Below are 20,541 nucleotides of genomic sequence, written 5' to 3' on the forward strand. Positions count from 1 at the left end.
CTTCAGGACCTCTGTAGGATAAGGTTATTTTATGTGACAGATCAACAAAAAAATGATTCAAATGGAGAACTGCACATCAGAGCTTACTTACAGAACTCACCTTCATTACCCTACAACTTTCCAGAACCATGACAGAAGTTGTTTTTGATGTCTTTTGGTTTCTTTGGTGTCAAAACACAAAGTAAATATTAATGCATCCTGAGCAGTAATTACAGCACCTTTCTTGTTATCCTGTTACATTTAGGCTGTGCTTGCATGGCCTTTCATAGCTAGGCGCAAATGTCTTCTGCTTGCGCTGCTGCCTGACTGCAGTTCAGATCTGAATCACAAAAAACACAGACACATTGAACACATCCATCCCGTGACTTCATCAGCAAGGCCCATCAAGAGAATAAACAAAGCCCTCCAAAGCTCTGTCCTCAGTGGTCTGCCATAATTTCTTATAAAAACTGGGTTCCATAGCCTGAGACCTGCGGTAACTGCAGCAACACAATTTCTGCATCCAAGTTCTGGTGTATTCAGTCAGAAAAAGACCCAGACTGAGTGAATTGACTTCAGTCATCAAAAGACTGTGTAGAAGTGACCTTCTGTAGGGCCTTCATCTCTTAGACCCATGAACAGAACTTAATGCAACTTGCTCATAACAGGGTAAGAGTGAATAGGAATGTGCCACCCCTTTGCATTGATTTAGTAGATTTTATAAATTCATTCCAATAGATAATTCAAAATCCTCAACAGTCCTGTAGTTTACCTTGTATTTTTATTCCTTTTTTTTTTTTTTTTAGACAGTCTCTTTTCCATGGAACAGTACATAAAGAGGATACTGTTGCACCTTGCACCTGCTAATGCACTTCTTTATGAAGAGCTTTATAATTCTGTGATATGTAGCATCAGGAAAGGGTGAAACCCTGAGACATTTGCTCAGCTCAGAAAAGGGAGACAAAGCTCTAAATGTTCTTCTGTCCCACCTCACTGTGAATGGGCTGAAATGGATAGATGGGGAGACATTTTCTTCCAGCTTTCTAAATAACTTTTGTGAAACCAGCTGGTAGTCTAAATTAGCATCCTAAACAAAGTTCTAACAACAGAAAAGTTGCCATTACAACTGAAAAAGTTGTTATGACACTAAGACTTTCCTCTTGCCTGCCAAGTGGCACACAAAAAACTCCAAGACCAGATTGATGATGTTGGCTGAAGAATTTAACTCCAATGATTACACTTCTTTTTTTGCACCATGTAAGTTTGTATGGATGCCTATGTCTCCCTCTGGCATCACTGATAGGCCCTAGAAATCCTTTCTGCTCTGCTGCTTTTATTGTTTTCATACTATTGAACACCTTTGTAGAAGCAAAATTCAAATATAGTGTATTTAATGACTACCCAAATGGGACTTCTTTAATATATGGATTCCAATATGGTATTAGTTTACTAAGCAGGTTTTCTATCCCTATGAACTTCAAATTGCCTTGGGCAGCAAAAAGATTTTTCTAAGACAGTATTAACAAGAGATTCTTAGTGAACATTGGGGTGTCCTTCAGGCTTTAAATTCAGCAGGGATCTGATCTTACCACTGTTTGTTTTGCCAGACAATGGGCACAAGAATATTCAACGATGTGACCTGCCCCCCACTCCCCTCATGTTTGTGCAAACTTTTATATTGTAGCTAGATGAGCTGGGAATAATTCTTCACAGAGCTCTCATCCATCTCATACTTTTAGCCTTTACTCTAGAAACCAAGTTGGTTAAAGATTTTTTTATCACTGTTTTGAACTTTAATTTACCAGTAGATCTTTTCTCTGAGCCACACATTCTGCAGAAACTTTAAGCTTGGTAGTAGTTCCACTTCAAGAAACAAAAAAATCATTTCTGACTTTGCAGTAGATTAAAAATATATTATCAAGCTCAGGCAGAGCATAGCTTGCACACAAAAAATTCCTGTGACAATTGAAAGAGAAATACAACATGTACTTAATCATCTAGTATCCTTGCCAAGTTCCTCTGATTTTTGATTAAGCAGAACAGGCAGATAAACACAACTAACATTGTCCTTCCAATCAGTGGCCTCTGCATTAAATCAATGCTTCTGTATTAGACTAGAGTTAAAAGACCCTTATCAAGAGAAAATTCTTATTTCATGAAAGACCTACTGTGCTTGTGTTATTCACAATGTATTTAATTCTTGCTGTTTAAATCACAGGCATTTTACAGACATAGAGGGGTTTTTAGTGTTGTAGTTTTTTTCCTCATAATTGCTCTTCCTGTTGCTTTTAATGTAACATTCATTGTAAATACACTCAATGGGTTGATTTCATTCTCACTTATAAAGTTCACTTAATCTTCCTAGGATCCATGAAAAGCTTTTTGGTTTGGTAATGATGCAGGAACATTTTTTAAGAAAGAGTTTCAAGGAGACGGGTTTTTGTATTTTAATTAAGGTTTTACACAAGATAAACATCATTCTCAATGACAGCCTACCCAATCCCTATGCTTTATATTTAGGGACATGCAAAAGACTTTGAAACTGTGCATAAAGGATGAAGAGGTTGAATGTTAGTCCCAGAATTTGTGTGGGTGTGTGAAAACCTACAACAGTTCATTTTTCCTTTCCATGGAAAACTTTACAGAAGCTCAATTGCTAGCAGTCAATGGCCTCAGAAGTTTTCAGAGTCCATCGAAGTGGTTTTTTCCTTTGTATATTATTAGGGAAAATTAATATCCCACTTCCATAAATCACAACTGCACCTAAGGTGACCTGTAACTGTGAAAACCACTTCCTTGTATTTTGAAAACCTGTAAAACACACTTTACAGAGTTGCAGAGTCTGCTGCACTACGAAAATCAATTTTTTGACACATACCTTCTTTTTGTTGGTGGGACAAATGTAGAAATTGTCAATAACAGTGGCAATCCCAGGCTGTAGATTCAACTTTGTGTATAACGTCCCAAAATCTGAGGACCTGAAAGAAATCAAACATCTGTAAGTGCTCTCTTCTAAAGGCTTCATCATTGAAACTCTGCAAAGAACCCCCACTCTGTAGCACTAGCTATCCATTTGCAGTGCTTCTCTGCCATCCTTTCATTCTTTTCAGCACTCATTAGCTACTAAAAGAAACCTGACATTAAGAAGAATATTCTTCTAAGTTTGTAAAAGCTACCTCTGTCTGTATTTTGCAGTTCTGTGTGGTGCTGGATATCATCCTGATACTGCACCATGCCATGACAGAAGCCCAACATGTAGATCTTTCCATCACCACCTACAAGGTGGGAAAAAAGAGCTAAGCAGAGCAAAGGCTCATTTCATCAGCAAGTATGAACAGCACCTCCTCAGCTATGAAGAAAATAAAAAAAAAAAAAAAGAAGGGCCGACTTCAGAGTCTGGTGTTGCATAACAGAACAATTTCACCTGAGATCTGGAGGACTCACAGTGAACTTCTACCAGAATTTGTACTTGACATAGGTATCCATACACTCCTCCACTATTTTTCAAAGGATTACTGAATTTTGACTATATAAAAACAAAGTCAATACTTGGTAATCAGTATGACATATAGAGAAATCTACGAGTATTTCAAATCTGAGCACCCTACAGAAATTGTTTCATACTCCTGAAAAATGTACAGTGATAAAATGGCATTTGTGCTATGTACCTCTGTCAGCAATGTCTAGTATAAAAAGAATGCAAAAGTTAAATGTTAGTATAGGAAAATGATAGCTACTGAAACTCAAAGTTGCATCCAAAATTAAATCACTTTGCATGAAGCCTCATTTCTTCTATAGAGGATCAAACTGCACCATATGGTCTCTCCATATTTACAGTTTTTCCTTTCTCATTTGGGACTCAGACTAAGGTACCTGTCCCCTTGTCACCAAGAAGTCCTCACTAGTTCAGACAGCTGGTGGGAGTGCACTCTATCTGCCCTTTTCAGCACTGGAGTAACAATCTTCTTTAAGAAATGGAGCTGAAAGTGTTCTGCTCAATACTTCCGTGCTATTCAGACAAGTAGGAATCTGAAAAGCTCTCCTATCCAATAGAATCACTATGAGAGCTGTGCCCCAGTGTGACACTGAGGACTGCCTGTGCAGTGATTTCTGCCCCACAGCCCCATTCGACCATGCTCAGTGCTCCCCAGTGGGTTCTGTTGTCTCTCCAGACGCAGGGAACTCACTGCTGAAATTTGTAGGTACACGACTGAGTACAGAGAGAAAAGTGAGAAATCAAATCCCTGTCTCAGTGTGTACATCTTTACAGGTAGACTACAGCCTGAGGTCCCTCCAAATGATGTAAAGAACAGTCCTTAAAGGGCTGGTGTCTGCAGGAGGCTGCCATGAGCACTGAGTGCCCATCTTCGACCTGATCATGTCCCAGTTCTGAAGAGGGTGTCACTTAAATCAGAGGACATGCAGTACAAAGCCTGACACAGTTGATTTGCTTTAACACCCCCAGCTTTTCATGTGATACAAGAATTATCACTTGTGCTCATGGAGCACCATTCTTTGGCATCACTGAGCATACCAGACACAGAACGAGATGCCTGGAACAGTTCCCAAGTGGGTACCAAGTACAGAGGGTTACCTTGCTTTTCTTCCCTCTCTCTGAATCAAAAAATGACTGGCTATAAGCCTATGATGTGCAGACCAAACTCACAGCCAGAAGTTGAGGGGTTATCTATTTTATAGACACATATATTTATTTTATAGACACCTGAATGGATTTGATCCAGGTTCCTTTCCCCCATAACATTGCTTTGTCTGCAGATACACAGCCATGCACTACAGAAGTTAATGGAATCATGACAATTCAGTTTTGACCAATAATAATGTAGAACTCAAATACGTAAAATTTCACTGCACTGGGTATTAAAGCTAATTAAAATTCTAAGGGGAATATGATAGACAGTGCTAAACCTAATTTACCAGAGGTGTTTGACAGAAAAGAAATTAAAGCAAAGACTAAACTTCTGACTTCAGCCAGATGTACTGAAATCATGCAGAACAAGTACATGTGATGGAAACAGAACCTACTGTATTCTCTTTAAGGAAAGTATGCAAGCCAGGTCAGTGGCTTGCCCAGCAGTAACATCCTGAAATAATTCTCTAAACCTTGAAGATGATCCAATTTACTTTGAAGAGGCAGTTCCAGAGTTAATACAATGGGACCACTGGGGACTGACACTGCAGAAGGGACAGTGGGAATTTTATTGAGCTATGAAAAGGGTACTGGCAGGAATCCCAAAAAGGTTAAGCCATTTAAAAAGATAAAAAAGTTCCAGTCCAAAACTTCCTCTTTTAATTCTCATGACTTATAGAAAGCATTACAAGAAGAGAATAAAGTTGTAATGAAAAGAGTACACTAAGTTAACTAAGGTATTCACAGAAAAAGGTAGAAAAACTATGTAGTAACAAATCTGTTTTCTGGTAATAATTTATTATATCAAAGAGAAAAAAAAATATCTAATTACAACCTGAGACAACAGGCACATCCATGTCTAAGCAGCAAGACCTAGATTGGCAGGGGTCCAAGGAAAAATTTATTCAGAATCCTAAGTTTCTTTACTGTAACCCAGCCTTGAGGGAGCCCAGGAATTTCTGCTACTCTTTGAGGCATTTATATACAAGAGGACTTCAAGGACATAATTCAAGGGAAGCACTGTTCAAAGTAATTGGTTTTCTAAATCTGTTATAATCAAGAGAAAAGAGGTCACCAAAACTTTAGTTTCCAAGTTCCTGACTGTGTATATAAACAAACCTATCATTTTGTAGCACAAAGCCAAGCAGAAAGGGACCTGGGAGTCTGGATTGACACGAAGCTGAACATGAGCCAGCAGTGTGCCCAGGTGGCCAAGAAGGCCAATGGCATCCTGGCCTGTGTCAGGAACAGTGCGGCCAGCAGGTCCAGGGAAGGGATTCTTCCCCTGTACTCAGCTCTGGTGAGGCCACACCTTGAGTCCTGTGTCCAGTTCTGGGCTCCTCAGCTCAGGAAGGAGATTGAGGTGCTGGAGCAGGTCCAGAGAAGAGCAAGGAGGCTGTGAAGGGATCCAGCACAAGTCCTGTGAGGAAGGGCTGAGGGAGCTGGGGGTGTTCAGTCTGGAGAAGAGGAGGCTCAGAGGAGACCTCATCACTCTCTACAACTCCCTGAAAGGAGGTTGGAGCCAGGGCAGGGTCGGTCTCTTCTCCCAAGCAGCTACCACTAAGACAAGAGGGGATGGACTTAAGCTCTGCAAGGGGAGGTTTGGGTTAGATATTAGGAAAAAATTCTTTATAGAGAGAGTGATCAGGGATTGGAATGGGCTGCCCAGGGAGGTGGTGGATTCTCTGTCCCTGGAGGTTTTTTAAAAGAGACTGAATGTGGTATTCAGTGCCATGGTCTGGGAACCACAGTGGTAGTGGATTAAGGGTTGGACTTGATGATCTCACAGGTCCTTTCCAACCTGGCTGATTCTGTGAATTCCCTTGAATTATATTACTGGGCTACAGGCAGGGTTATGGAGGATGAATTCTGGCATCGATTTCAGAAATATATTAAGAAGCACAAAATGTGTTTTGTACCAAATCTAGTTGAGGAGGAGGCCTTTATCCAGTCATAGAGATGGTTTTTTGCATGTTAAAAAACAAACTTATCCTGTGTCATAAGTGCTAAGGAGAGGAAAAAAAGAAACTGCACGAATAAGCCATCTTTGTTTACCAGGATAAATGCATTCTCTCTCCTCCCTAAAAATACATTAAATGCATTTCAAGGTATATTGGAAAGAGGATCCACATGTACATGATAAGAAGAGTAAAACATCCCATAGCATGATTTATTTGCAGTGGTACTACAATGGTAGAACTCCATAAACCAGAAAAAGAAGTGTAAAGCCAGAGTTATTAAAGGTGGGCATGATCTGCTCTCCTGAGTGATCTGGGTGCAGTTAGTGAGCATTTTGGCTTTCTGTGATACAGTTCAGGTGATACAGCAAGCTATCCACAGGCTGTTTCCTGCCACTGCTTATCCCCTTGTGTGCTACAGGGTACAGATTGTATGGATGTTTCTAGATACAGCAAACCTCAGTGGAGAACTCAAAGGAAAATGTCTTCTAGTATTCAGGTGATGGGGAATTCAAGAGCACAAGGACCACTGGATGCTGGAATATCATGTTTACTCAAGTGCTGATGGAGACATCACATAGCCTGTGTCTGACAGGGCTTGTGGCTGGGTAATAGTTTCTTCAAAAGTGTGTACATCTGCTAAAATACCTCTCATTCTTTATTTCTTTTTATTATTATTATTATTATTATTTTGTTTTTGATGAAAGGAAAAGTCACTTGTCACTGCAACCACAGCGTGTTCAAATAACAATCATACAATGGTATTACAGCACGGACATAATTATGTCTTTTTAGCTTGTTTTAATATTGTGAGCTCAGACTATTCCTGGGAAAACTTCCGAGTGGTACAGAAATCTACCCTAACAAAACAAATCTTGCAAAGCCTCTAAAATCTGAGGAAATTTGGGGTTTGTCCTTAAAAATTTAATAATTTCAATCTTTGAGCTAAAATAAATCTATGTCAAACATAATTTGGAACTGTACCTATACACTGAGTCTGGACATCTTCCAACAGAAATACTGAAATAAAGACATTTAAGAGATACCAAAAGAGACATGAACTAAGTACTTTCCTTTCTAAACTTCACTATTGTTATACAGCTCTCCACTAATCACTCACACCTATTTAGGTGAATATTATTCAGTACTGATCATTGTTAGTTGATTTTCCAGATTTATAAGTACATATTAAAATATATATAAGGAAAAATAAAATGTAAACAGTAAGATGTTAAAATTTTGAGAGATATGAAAATCGCATTCCCCAATCAAACTTAATATGCAAATAAAATGTCAGCTGAAAATGTTTCCGTCCCTGTTTTCTTTTATTTTTAATAACTTGAAGAGGTGCACGAGACACAGAATGGCTGGAACACTTAACACACATATTCATCATGTTTCCTTGTAGAGAGAACCACAGGTCCTCAGGTGTCGCCGATAATGAACTGGGAGCTTAAGCCCAGGTGTGCCCACTAATTAGGGCCTGCCCCAGCCGGAAATGGGCGGGGCTGAAGGGCAAGATAAAAGGCATGCTCCCAGAAGCAGAGTCAGTCAGAAGCAGAGACAAGAGATGAAGACTCCTGAGGAGAGGGATGGCAAGAGAGCTCCGGAGAAGAGCCGCGTCCCAGTGAGAGAAGGCTTGCTGCAACATTTCCTCTATGTTGTCTTATTGAAGATTAACTCAAGCTACATAGTAGCCAAATGAGCTACTATGGGCTTCCTATACAAGGGCTATACTAGGGCTAACCCTATACTAGGGCTTCCTATACAAGCCCTATCAACCAAAAATCCTAGAAGAGAACAATGAAGATATTTCAAATGACTTGTGAATTACCTAGCTAGCAAAGCATAAAGAAAGCCTATGGAAAAAAAAAACAAACAAAATCCATAAAAAAATTTCAAGCTGAGTTGCATGTTCCAGAATTAAGGAAGAGTGGATCTGTGCATAACAGTTATAAACTTCTTACTTAATTTTCTCCAGTAAGGAAAATAGGTGTCTGTAGGGAAGCAGTGTAATGAAGAACTGGTTAATGGAATATCTACAACAAATGCATCAGAAGTTCTAACAACAAATGCTAGGACAAACTTACTGAAAAGGAAGTAATCAGAGGAATATTAATAAAGAAGTGGTACAATAATGTACCTTTTTCAATTAAGCAGCACAGAAGACTTGAAGGGCACACACACACACAATGAAAAAACTGCAGAGACTTTGCTTTGCCTCATAAAACCTTTTTAAAAAGAATCAAAAAAATTTCAAACCCCCAAAGTCTTTCTCAGAGTAGAAACATTTTGCAACACTGGGTTCCAATACCTGACTCACATATTGAGGAATTTGTTGCAGATGAAAGTTTCTTCAAAGGCTGCAGAAGATTATGAGTCCTAGCAATCAAATTCACAGATTACTCATCAGCTATGGGGCCCTACTGGACTGCTTTCTGAAAATACCTCTCTGCTTTCCAGAAAAGTTAGGCAATGCTTTTTTTTTTTTTTTTTTTTTTTTGCTTTTTTTTTTTTTTTTTCTCCTAAAAGCACTACAAAGATGAATGTATCCTGGTTTTACTTACCAATCTATTACTTATATATTGATCACATACTCTGAAAACACAATTCCTTCCCCCTTTTATAGGGATTATGAGCCTATGAGGAGCCCTACAGTCTTGGTGACTCCATGGGAGCACAATAAAGGACAGGTAGCCATTTGTAGTGGCTTCTTAGTGACCTGTAAATATATATTTGACCTAAGAAAACCCAGAGGAAAAACCAAAACCAAAACCAAATTATACCGAAACACTGAACTGCTGCATTCATATCAAGTGCTAACTCAAGGCAGACAAAAATTTCACAAATTCTAGAACTGAACTAGAATGCCTATTCAAGGCATTAAATATACCAAATTCAACTGATTGCACTGAGAGGGGAAAACCAGTCCTCTGTAGCTGATAACAGAAACAAGTATTACCCTGCTTGGTGACTTTAGGAAGCCAAATCCTTCCTCAGGAACTATGGTTACTGAAATCACAGTGAGGAATAGGACAGGCTATGCTTTACAATGAACTTAAAAAATCACAGAAGACAAATGATAACTGATGATACCCATTAGCTTCTCCCTGAGGATCTGACAACTCTGATGCCCCAAGTAGCTGGGCTGTCTGTGCCCAATGCTGGCATGCCAGTCTACAACTTTGTAGTGTTTGCAATTACCTTTACAGAAAGTGTTCTGAAGCCCACATTTTCCAGGAATTACCCTATCTCAGAGGGTATCATTAACCATTCATTAATTCATATGAGGGAACATGGAGGGTGATACACAGCCCCCTATGTAAGGAAGTTACTTGGCACAGAAATTTAAGCAATATGTTACGTATTTATGTACTGTATCATGTTTTCCTTATTGGTACCTTCTGTCATGCATTTATTGTATACTGATTGTGATTAGTTACTTAATCTGTATGATACACACATACACACTTAAACTCCAATAGTTTGCAGCACTGTGTTTTCAGTATATACTGCATGTATTTCAGTGGTTTATAGACACATTCCCACTCTGCATAGTCTCACTCTACACTGCCACTCTTCTTTTGCAGCCCTTTATTAGTCCTTCAGTACACCATAAATATCCTGCTCATTAGCCTACAATTGTGCTGCTTATCAGTTACATTTTCAAGCTCCTCATTACTTTGCTGCACAGCTCCAAACATTACTTTGTATTTTCCAGGCCCGCAAAACATACAGTTAGCTTCTATTGGCTGCAGCCATCACCTGTTCTACCAGAAACTGCTAGTTTGGTTGGGACACCTAGTATGAAATTCCTGCCTTGTTGCATTAATTCCACCAGTAACACTCAGCACTGGCTGAGAGTACATCTTGGAAGGTAAAGCCTGCAGCCACGCTTGCAGTACAGAGATATTTGTGATGCACCCATTCAACCACAAAACAAAAAGTGCCAGTGACAAAGCAGACAAGACACTGCCAGGGAGACAGGGCTATGTTTTAGTATTGTAAAAAGTAAAACCTCTGTGTTAGTTCTTCCTTCTTAGCTTTGCAGCCCAAGCAGGGCTGGGGCATGCAGTGGAGCACGAAGCTCTTCAGGTGCAGTCTCCACACAAACGAGGGGTGGGGGCACCTTCAGAATTCCCAACCATTGGTCTACCCCAGGCATTTGCTCCTGTTGAAAACAAAATGACTGAAATGCTCCACATTCAAATGAATGGTTTTGCAGACTTGCTATTAACCTGAATCATTTCAGCAATCCTGTTTAAAACTCAGTCCCACAAACAGCTGTAGTGACCTAAATAAGGGAGTAGAAAATGAGACTGAACTTTTGGGAAACAGAGAAAGATCAATTTCGTACCACACTTTCTTCATTGACTCCAACATATCATGTAACTAACCATTAGTGTGCAAGCCTAACAACCAGTTCTGGGTAGATTTAGTTTCAGATGCTGCAAATCCAGCACTGCATTAGCAAGTCTCAGCAAGGAATGGAGTATAACATGGAGTGGGTAAGGGGTTTGCTATTGAGAGACAGCTCTGGCATATTAGAAACAGAAATAAAATACCAAAACTGATAACTCACACAGTGCTAAATTTTTTTAATAGTAAATTGTGGGAGTTTTTTACAATTATAATGCTAGCTGGATTAGAGTATGGAGAGAATTTTTACCATTAGGTGTATCTTTTTCAATCAAATGTCTCTCCTTCTGAAGCTCAATGTATTATTTCTGAAAGTACTGTGTTGGAAAAAGTACACTGTCTTCACTTAACTATTTAATTATTATCAACAAAAGAAATCAGTACTTCACTTCGTATATAGTGTTAGCTTCCACCATTTTGAACAAACAACAACCTTTAAAAAAAAGCTGTGTTTATTGAAAGTGTAGGGAAAAGAAAAAAGATACAATGGATTTTGGTGCTAAACTGAATTTTCCCAAATTTTGCTTATTACATCCGTCTCTAGAGGTGGAAAAATCTTTCTGTCCAATTCCTCTTTTATGAGTGCTGTGATTGGAAATAAGTATTTACAAAGGAAAAATTCTCATCTCACATATTTGTGTTCTTTGGGGCAAGGGGATGTTTTAAGAACATTTTCTTGAGGTTTGCAAGGAACATTAAAATTCTCCACCACAGAAAAATGCTAGGTATTTCCCATAGCCTAGGCTTTTTATTTAAACCACTACATACAGCTGAAATATTTCTAAAAAACAACTTATTCTCAGTCAAGCAGCTGCTTGGAAGGCAAGAAAGACATTGGCATGTATGAGGAGAGAGAATTTGCCCTTCTGACCAGAACAGCAAGTTCTCTTGTAATCAGTGGATAGATCTGGCTAACATAAGAACATTAACAAATTATAAAGAACTTATAATAATTTAATAAATTGTATGTGCACATTCACATGCAATTATGTGCTCCTTTAGCAATCAGTCCTGCCAAATATAATATTCAGCTACTTAACTCTTCAGTACATGGAACTCTACCTCTATTTGCATTTTTTGCTTTTGGTCCTGAAGAGCTGACCTCAACTTTTTGATTACTGTGGGAAAGGCTGCAGTCATTGTCAGGGGTAGGTACACCTGAGGGTGCTCTGACTGGGGGAATTCAGGTGCTCTCAGACACTTCAACAGGATTTGTTTGTTACTTGCCAATGACTCCAGTCCTAATCTTCTAATAGCCTTATACAATCGCTGAAGCTTTTATTTAGTTAGTTTGTTTAGAGCTTTCAGCAGCCAAATTTCCCTTGCAGTCATTCTCCTGTAACTGCAGTGACACCTGGGGAGGGCCAAACCCATCAGCTGTAGTTTGGCCTGATGTTGAACTTGGCAAGCCAAGCACATAAAGCCCCAGCAGATGTTTCTGCTTTTATAGCAATTCTTCCAAACCCTTGGCCAGACATAAATTCAAAATAGATCCAAGAAAGAGACAAACAGTGCCACCATAATGCCTCTTAAAATTAGAAGGCAGAGCCAGGGTTTTCTGCAGGACTCTGAGAAACCATTAACAGCAGAATGTGCTGTGAAGTGTTCCCATAAATTATGCAGACAGATGAGGAGGCTCAGCCACAGCAAATGAAGCACATCTTGCACAGCATCACAGTTAGCTAGGAAAGAGAATCATAAAAAAAATACCTGCATTTACATAGCAGTTTCCAAGCTGGGAAGATCACACTCCAGAGCAACAAGTACAGAAGTAGGTAACTTTATGGCCATTAACACTTTCACATGGATCTGTGGTGCTTCCACACCAGGGCAATGAACATTCTGAAAATAAAACAGCATGGAGAAGATTCTTGGCAGAAGTCTTCTGAATACCTGCCATGCTGGATCTAGTTTGTAAAAATAAAGTCACAGGAAGAATGTTCATAGCTGGCATTGTGCTTTACAGGAGAGGGCTTACATATATCAGGGTGACATGCTAATACATTCATTCACTTGATGATGGCTAACTTCTTAACAGAAGCTTGGCCCACTATAAATTGTTGCTATGTACATTCAACTGCAAGTAAAAACAGCACTCATAGGATAAGAATAGTTCTTTACATAGTAGAGAACAAGAGTTCTATAAAATAAAAATAGTTCTCTACTATAGTTCTCTACAGGGCCACAAAGATGACCAGAGGGCTGAAGGACTTCTACAAACACAGGCTGAGAGAGTTGGGGTTGTTCAGCTGGATGAAGGGAGAGCTCCAGGGAGACTTTAGAGAGGCCTTGCACTACCTGAAGGGGGCCTGCAAGAAAGCTGGGACTGTTCATAAGGACAACGGGAAATGATCTTAAACTAGAGCAGGATAGATTTGGATTAGACACTAGGAAGAAGTTCCGTGAGAGTGATGAAACACTGGAGCAGGTTGCCCAGAGAGGTGGTGGAGGCCCCATCCCTGGATAGATTCAAGTTGAGGCTTGAGCTACCTGATCCAGTTAGAGACATTCCTGCTTACTGCAGGGATGTTGGACTGGATTACCTTCAGAGATCCCTTCCAACCCAATGCATTCTATTGGGTTATTTTGAACTACATTCAAAATAACACAAAGCACACAAGGAGCTGAAAACTTCAATCATAGTGCTTGTCTGGCATTAAGAAAGACTAGGAAGGGCAAAAAGTGACCCAGAGGCAGCTCTTTGTGTAAGAGAAAAGGTTATTACATCTTCTCCTGCTTCCCCTAGCATCTACCATTCAAGCTCAGATGAAACTGCCAGCAGTGGATGCAGCTCTGCAGGTATGAAGCTGCCAGTGTCTACGGTCTCTCACTGAAGATGGGACAGCAGGAAATGGGCTCCTTGCTTGCAGAAGCTTTGTGGTTGTAGAAGATCTGGGTCACAAAGAGGAAAGCTCAGATGGAGGTCAGCAGGTGTCACAGCTTCTGAGATGACATAAAAGAGATCCATGGGATGATGTCAAGAGTTTGTAGATACAAAACTGTGAGAAGCAGCTGATACATCAGTGATACATTTTGTGGAGAGGTGGGCAAAGGAATCTCATGAAGTGTAAAGTCCTGCACCTTAAGAGAAATAACCAGTGCATAGTGGAGCCAACAAGCTGGAAAGCAGCATTGCAAAAATGGGGGGGGGCTGGTGGTGGACATCAAGTTGAATGTAGGTCAGGAACATGCCCTTGCAGCAAAGTCCAGCAGTCTCTGTGGAAAAGGAAGAGCATAGCAAGCAGGCCAAGAGAGGTGATGCCTTCCCACTCAGCACTGGTGAGACCTCTCTGGTGAGACCTCTGGCCCCTCAGGATGACAGAGGGATGGACATACTGGAGGAAACCCAGTAAAGAGCCACGAAGATATTAGGGACTGGAGAATCTACCACACAGGGCAAGGCTGAAAAGGCTGGGACTGCTCAGCCTGGAGGAGAGAAGGCTCAGGGGAAACCTTATATTATGTTGCCCAAATGAGTCAAGCGTACATAAAAAAAACCAAGTAGTATTGTCTAATGAAAGTTTTTTTTTTTCTTTTTTTCCCCTGCTGTTGCTGACTCCACACAAACCCACCACTTTGGGGAATTTAACCTATGAAAGTTTTGGCAAACCTTTTGGTATATGTGGTCAAGTCTCAGGTTCATACTGAAAGCTCAGCACAACACTCCTACTCTACAAATAAATTTATAGATTTCAAGTGCTAGCCACTAGTCCCACCATGCATATTTCATTAAGTATCTTATATACATGACTCAGAAATCAGCTCAATTTTAAACCAATAAAATGAAAACCAACATGTCAGTGTTTATGGAGAGACTAAGATACATTTGCTGTTCTTCCAAATCCCTTTCACTGCAAGGCAGTTTTTTTCAAAGAAATCAAGACTCCATCAGTTTTCAGAGAAAGCAAAAGGAGGGTGGGTGGCTAGGAGGAGTCACTCAGTGCAATGTCTATTGCCCCACATTTGTGGGCAATCCCATGGAACACAGCACACTGCAATCTGTCCATCTTCTCTCGGCTTCGGATAGTAAAGTAAATGTCTATGGAAATGTATCTTGTGTTCAGATTGATGACATTGGATTTCCAGATAATGAACTGAGGTTTTTTATTTTTTATTCACACAAACTCTAATTATCATCATGAGAAAATGACCAAGTAAAAAAGCCTCACTATGTATCTTAAACACACATGTATATAATACCTTTTCTGTTGAATGCATCTGAAGCCCTTTGACATATAGGCATTTTAGATTTTCTCCAATTTTCAATATCTTGTGCTAATAAAAATGAGAGATCTGAATCATATTTTTGTTGGTCCTACACATTAACTTCATAGATAAAAGAATTCCTTCTTCCAGAGCCATCCAGAGTTTAACTTTAGGCTGTGTCCTGCTACTAAACTGGCAGATTGGCTGCAATTAACATTACCACTGATTAACCTGTCTGTAACATCTAACCCTGTAGAATAACTACCGCAGAAGATAAAAGGAAAAGAAACAGAGTGGCACCACAGGGCAGGCTAAAAAGTTCCAAAATCTTTCAGATAAAAGTTAGAGGGAAATGACCTAGCTTCTGAGCTGAGTATCTGTCCTATACATTGACAGCAAAGCTTGCGAAGTCATGCAGAAGAGTACTCCTGAAATGAATTTTTTCTTAATGACTGCAAATGACCGTCCTTGAGTTATCAATACTAAGCCTGATAATTCTTTAACTAAATTTAATCATCATGCTTATTATTATTATTTTAATAGATCTTGTTCAGAAAGTTTTGGCATAGTAGATTTTTTTTGGTTTCTGAACTTCTCAAGTTTAAAACTGTGGAAGAAGTTCTTCCTCCAGGAGAACATCACATTTCCAAGCCACATGTAGTATTTTATCATTAACTACTAGTCTGAGGATACCAAAATTAAAGTCATGCACATATATTTCCTAAGATACTATTTTTTTTCATGTTCTCATCTCTTTTCTTTATTAAGAAGTTAAAACTGATTGATGACTAGTCTTATTGTACCAAGATTTGTCATTCAGCTCTCTGACCCTGTCTTCACATGAAGTCAAGTGGCTTTGAAATCTGTTTACTTGAGAACTTACAAGTAAAGTAAGTCAGTATGACTCATGTTGAAAAGGTCTAATAAAAGTAAATTATTTTGAACAGTAGGGTCATCTGTAACGTACTTTAAGAAAGAGAGAAATTTCAATATTCCACCTTATGAATAAAGACAAGTAAAACAATTCTTAAGTAACTTTTTATTCTTTGGTGTTTTGTTGTTTGTTTGTTTGTTTGCTTGTTTTTGAAGAAAATTCTTTATTTTTTTTAGGCCAAAAAAGACCACATTTCTTGAGAAAAAGAAAAAAGGTATTCTGTGAAATAAAAGACTTTACAGATGCAACACCTTTTCCAGCTCCAGAAGCTAAAAAAGTTGAGACATCTCTCATTGAGCAAGTTTTAAGGAAGTTTAAGAAGCAGCCTACATGACTGAAAACTGCTTTTCATCATTATGTAGAATGTATAAGTTTGAGCTATTTGTCCCTCTGTCACCAATATGGGTCCTGTACTCCCACACTTCAGATTCATAAAAATGAGACATCTAGACTTAGGGGGGTGGAGGAAGGAAATCTTTTCCAGCAGTAATACTTTCACAGAATCCCACAGAATCACGGAATTGTCAGAGTTGGACAAGACCTCTAAGATCATCACATCCATCTGTCAACATACCTCTCCCTTCCCCCTTGAATAAAATATGTCAATATCTGTATCACTCACTAGAGTATGTCCTGAAGTGCCTCAGTTACATGGTGTTTAAATACCACCACCTCCCTGGCCAGCTCATTCCAACCTGTAACTGCTCTTCAGTAAAGAAATTCTTCCTCAGATCTAGTCTGAACTTCCCCTGGTGCAACTTCAGGCCATTCCCTCTAGCTCTATCATTAGTCACTTGAGAGAAGAGGCCAGCACCCACCTCCCTACAATCTCCTTTCAGGTAGCTGTAGAGAGCAGTCTACAGCCTCATCTTGTCCAAACTAAACATTCCCAATGCCCTCAGCCTCTCCTCACAGGACTTGTTCTCCAGACCCTTCAACAGCTTCATTGCCTTTCTCTGGACTTATTCCAGCAGCTCAATGACTTTCTTGTAGTGTGGGCCCAGAACTGAACACAGTACTTGAAGTGCAGCCTCAGCAGTGCTGAGTACAAGGGCAGGATCACTTCCCTAGAATCACAGAATCAGCCAAGTTGGAAAGGACCTCTGAGACCATTAAGTCCAACCCTTGATCCACTACACTGTGGTTCCCAGCCCATGGCACTGAGTGCCACATCCAGTCTCTTCTTAAAACACTCCAGAGATGGAGAATCCACCACCTCCCTGGGCAGTCCATTCCAATGCCTGACTCCCCTCTCTGTAAAGGATTTCTTCCTAATATCTAACCTAAGCTTCCTCTGGCAGAGCTTAAGACCATGCCCTCTTGTCTTACTGATAGCTGGCTGATGTACTGATATCTTACTGATAGCTTACTCCTGCTGGCCACATTATTTCCTTCCTTCATGAGCAATATTACATAAAAAAATTGCATATGGCAATCATTTTATCTCATGCTTGCTAAAGACCCTCTGCTTTGCTGCATAACTGTCTCAGGAGGAAAAGTGATCTTTTGTTCCAACTCCTTCCAATATAGTTGTCCTTATTTACCTTCTTACAATTTCATCTACTCTACAGCATAAGATTAGAAAGAATAATACAAAATCTGATAATCAGATGACCCATCAAATCCCAGAGAAACTGTCCTCCAATATTAGTGCTGTGTCTTCAGGAACTGACTAATCTAGCAGAACAAGGAACAGTCACGCCACACCTGTATTTGCATTGGGCACATATGGCCTGTTTGGCAGCTATGTGTGGACAGCATTTTGATTAGCACTTAAGGCTTCTAATGTGTATTTTTTGGTTATAGCTTTTGGATCAATCTCAGATTTTTCTAACATTTTGCTTTATTGCATAGATAAATAAATGGGCATCCAACACAGCTGAGCTCCATATTCCTCAAATTTCCTCACATATTACAAGAGGTCAGAGATACTTCTGAGTTTGCCACAGTAAAGCATAAAAATTGAAAAAAGTTGATAGTTGTCTCTAAGGTAGTGAAGGATGTTACCATATGGTCAAAGGAAGCTGTCAATTATTACAGAAAAGAAGTTAAAAAAAAAAAAAAAAAAAAGTAAAAAATGGGAAGTAGATTTCAGTCACTGACTCTGTTAAGAATGTAAATTATAAGTAAGCTATATTAGTTGGTGGATTAATAAGAAATTTCAAGTAATTCCAAACCATTAAGTTATTCACACATATTCAAAATTTAACTAGTTTGAAATAACATGATGGATCTGGATTAATGGAACATACTTTATGAGCAACCTATGAGTCATGGCTACTTATTATTATGAAGTTTTGGTTACTTATCATTTCACCTTTATTAGATAACAACAGCAATAATAATCATAAAATAATGGAATGTCAGGTTGGAAGGGACCTCAAAGATCATTTGGTCCAACTCTTGAATAAAAAACATCACATTCAGACTTTCAGATCTTCATGGGCATATTGTCAAATGTAAGAAGAAAGAACATTTACATGGTATTTTCAATGTAGTATCTTAAAGAAAATAGAGCTTGGGTTATTCATACTGTAGGTAGATATTCAGGCTTTTATTTTATGCCTCTGCAGTTGCCTCTTCAAAGCTTTAGGTTTAGGTTTTAGGGAAAAATAAACAAGTTGTCTTTGTTAGTAAATGTTTCAAATGACTTAGAAGAACATAGGAGAGAGTTCTGCTGTCCCCCCATACCTCAAACCAGCAAATACACAAAGGCAGAGGTCTGAAACAGGAATGGAGCACGGTCAGCCATGCCTTGAAGCTACAGTGAATAAGCAATACTGTCAGATACATGATAACTAGAGGTGCATGTGACTTCATCACTCGAAGACCTAAAGTCCTAAGGAGGAAAAGATGATCTGCTATTCTCTGCTGCCCACCCCATCCTTACTTGTTACTTCCCGAAAGCCTCTCCTCCACCCCTCCCCCTGCCCCTACCCCCCAGCTTACAAAGCTGTGAGATGCAGAGAAAAAATTGCCTTTGGAGGTAGATGACCTTTAGCAATTGCATTTCAAATTAATATCACAGCACCAGCTGTACATCCAATCCTTCTTTTATACATATCTTTTCTTTGCCTTGCCCCTCAGAATAGCATTGTTCTTTGCTACTTTTTCCATTTCATTCTTATCTTTTAGCAGTGATTACACAAGACTCTGTAGCATCAGCAAGGAGAGAGAAATGCATTATTCCTCAGTTTGAAAGCTAGACACGCTAGGCACACTTTTCATCTAAATAGCAGGTGGAGCATTACTAACAGTACTGATAGAAATGTCAAGCATCCTTGGCACACAGATGAGAAGGCCTATTTGTGTTTGGTTTGGAATTTTCCATTATGTTCTCTTTTAGCATTGACAGTGCTCAGTGTCAATTTACTGTCCCATCTCAGAGAAGAGAAAACAAGTGCCTTAAATATCAGGTATGCTGTCTTCAAGCAACTAGTTCCAAACACCTGGAGTAAGTGGACCTCTGTCAGAATATTTCAAATGTCATTATACTTCATCATCCAATTGAAATCAGATACCTGAAATGTCATTCCACAGCTCTGCTGTGAAACACTGGCCCACAAACTTGCAGACCACCAGAGGGCCATACCCAACAGACAGCTTACAGAGATCTCTAACAGCTATCAATACTGAACAGTTTTGATGCCTTGTCATCAATTCTGAAGAGAAAAACAGGCCAGACGGCTGGCAAACTGTTCATCTAAGCCTACAGTAGTCTGCTTATTTAACTGCATCATCACCATGCACTTTGGAGAGTACAACCTATTAGCCCATCCTTTCCAAGTTCACTTTACTCCCCAGCTACCATTATAATAGAGAAAAGAATAAGCTATGAGAATGGTGAGAGAAATTGCATTTTCTGAAAATGCTAAGCACATTATTTATTTGGACAAATTACTGTTCTGTTTGTACATTATCTGAAAAATCAACAATACTTGTCTCAGATTATTTTAAAGTAGTTCTTGACCTGCAGCTTGTTAGCTATGAAACACCTGAGATCAGACAGGGCACAAGGTAACATGTTAAGTTCATTTTTGCCTGACCAACTTGCAACTTAGAGAATCAGACTTCTGCCCTAAGTGTTTGTGATCACCAATTCCCATTGCCATCCTCAAGTATTTTGTAATGTTTTTTCAAAAGCTGTATTGATTTGGCAAATTCTGCAATATGTTGAAGCCTATTTGTAGAAAATGAACACAGGACTGGTCTGGACAGGATTGAAAAAAAAATCAGTTCTCAAGTATGAGCTAAGATCCACAGAAAACTCAGAATATTCTGTTTCTTGACTCAAGAAGATCAAGAGCTTCAGTTACTCATGCAGCTTTTTTGTGTGTTCTGTGTCCCAGCAAAATCTCAGCTCCCCAGCCCACTGCCATATGCTTCTTCTCTGAAAC

General features: G+C 39.4%; 1 protein-coding gene across 4 annotated transcripts in view; it reads right to left on the minus strand.

The window, feature by feature from the left end:
* SORCS2 (sortilin related VPS10 domain containing receptor 2) overlaps window positions 1-20,541 on the minus strand; it is a 530,032-nt gene that overhangs the window by 213,847 nt on the left and 295,644 nt on the right. For all 4 annotated transcript variants that reach the window (XM_071753437.1, XM_071753435.1, XM_071753436.1 and 1 more), the window contains exon 3: window positions 2,858-2,957. In XM_071753437.1, coding sequence (XP_071609538.1) covers window positions 2,858-2,957 — 100 coding nt within the window. The remainder of the gene's footprint in view (window positions 1-2,857; window positions 2,958-20,541) is intronic.

This window comes from Heliangelus exortis, chromosome 10 (assembly GCF_036169615.1).
Source record: "Heliangelus exortis chromosome 10, bHelExo1.hap1, whole genome shotgun sequence".
In the NCBI taxonomy this organism is placed as follows: domain Eukaryota; kingdom Metazoa; phylum Chordata; class Aves; order Apodiformes; family Trochilidae; genus Heliangelus; species Heliangelus exortis.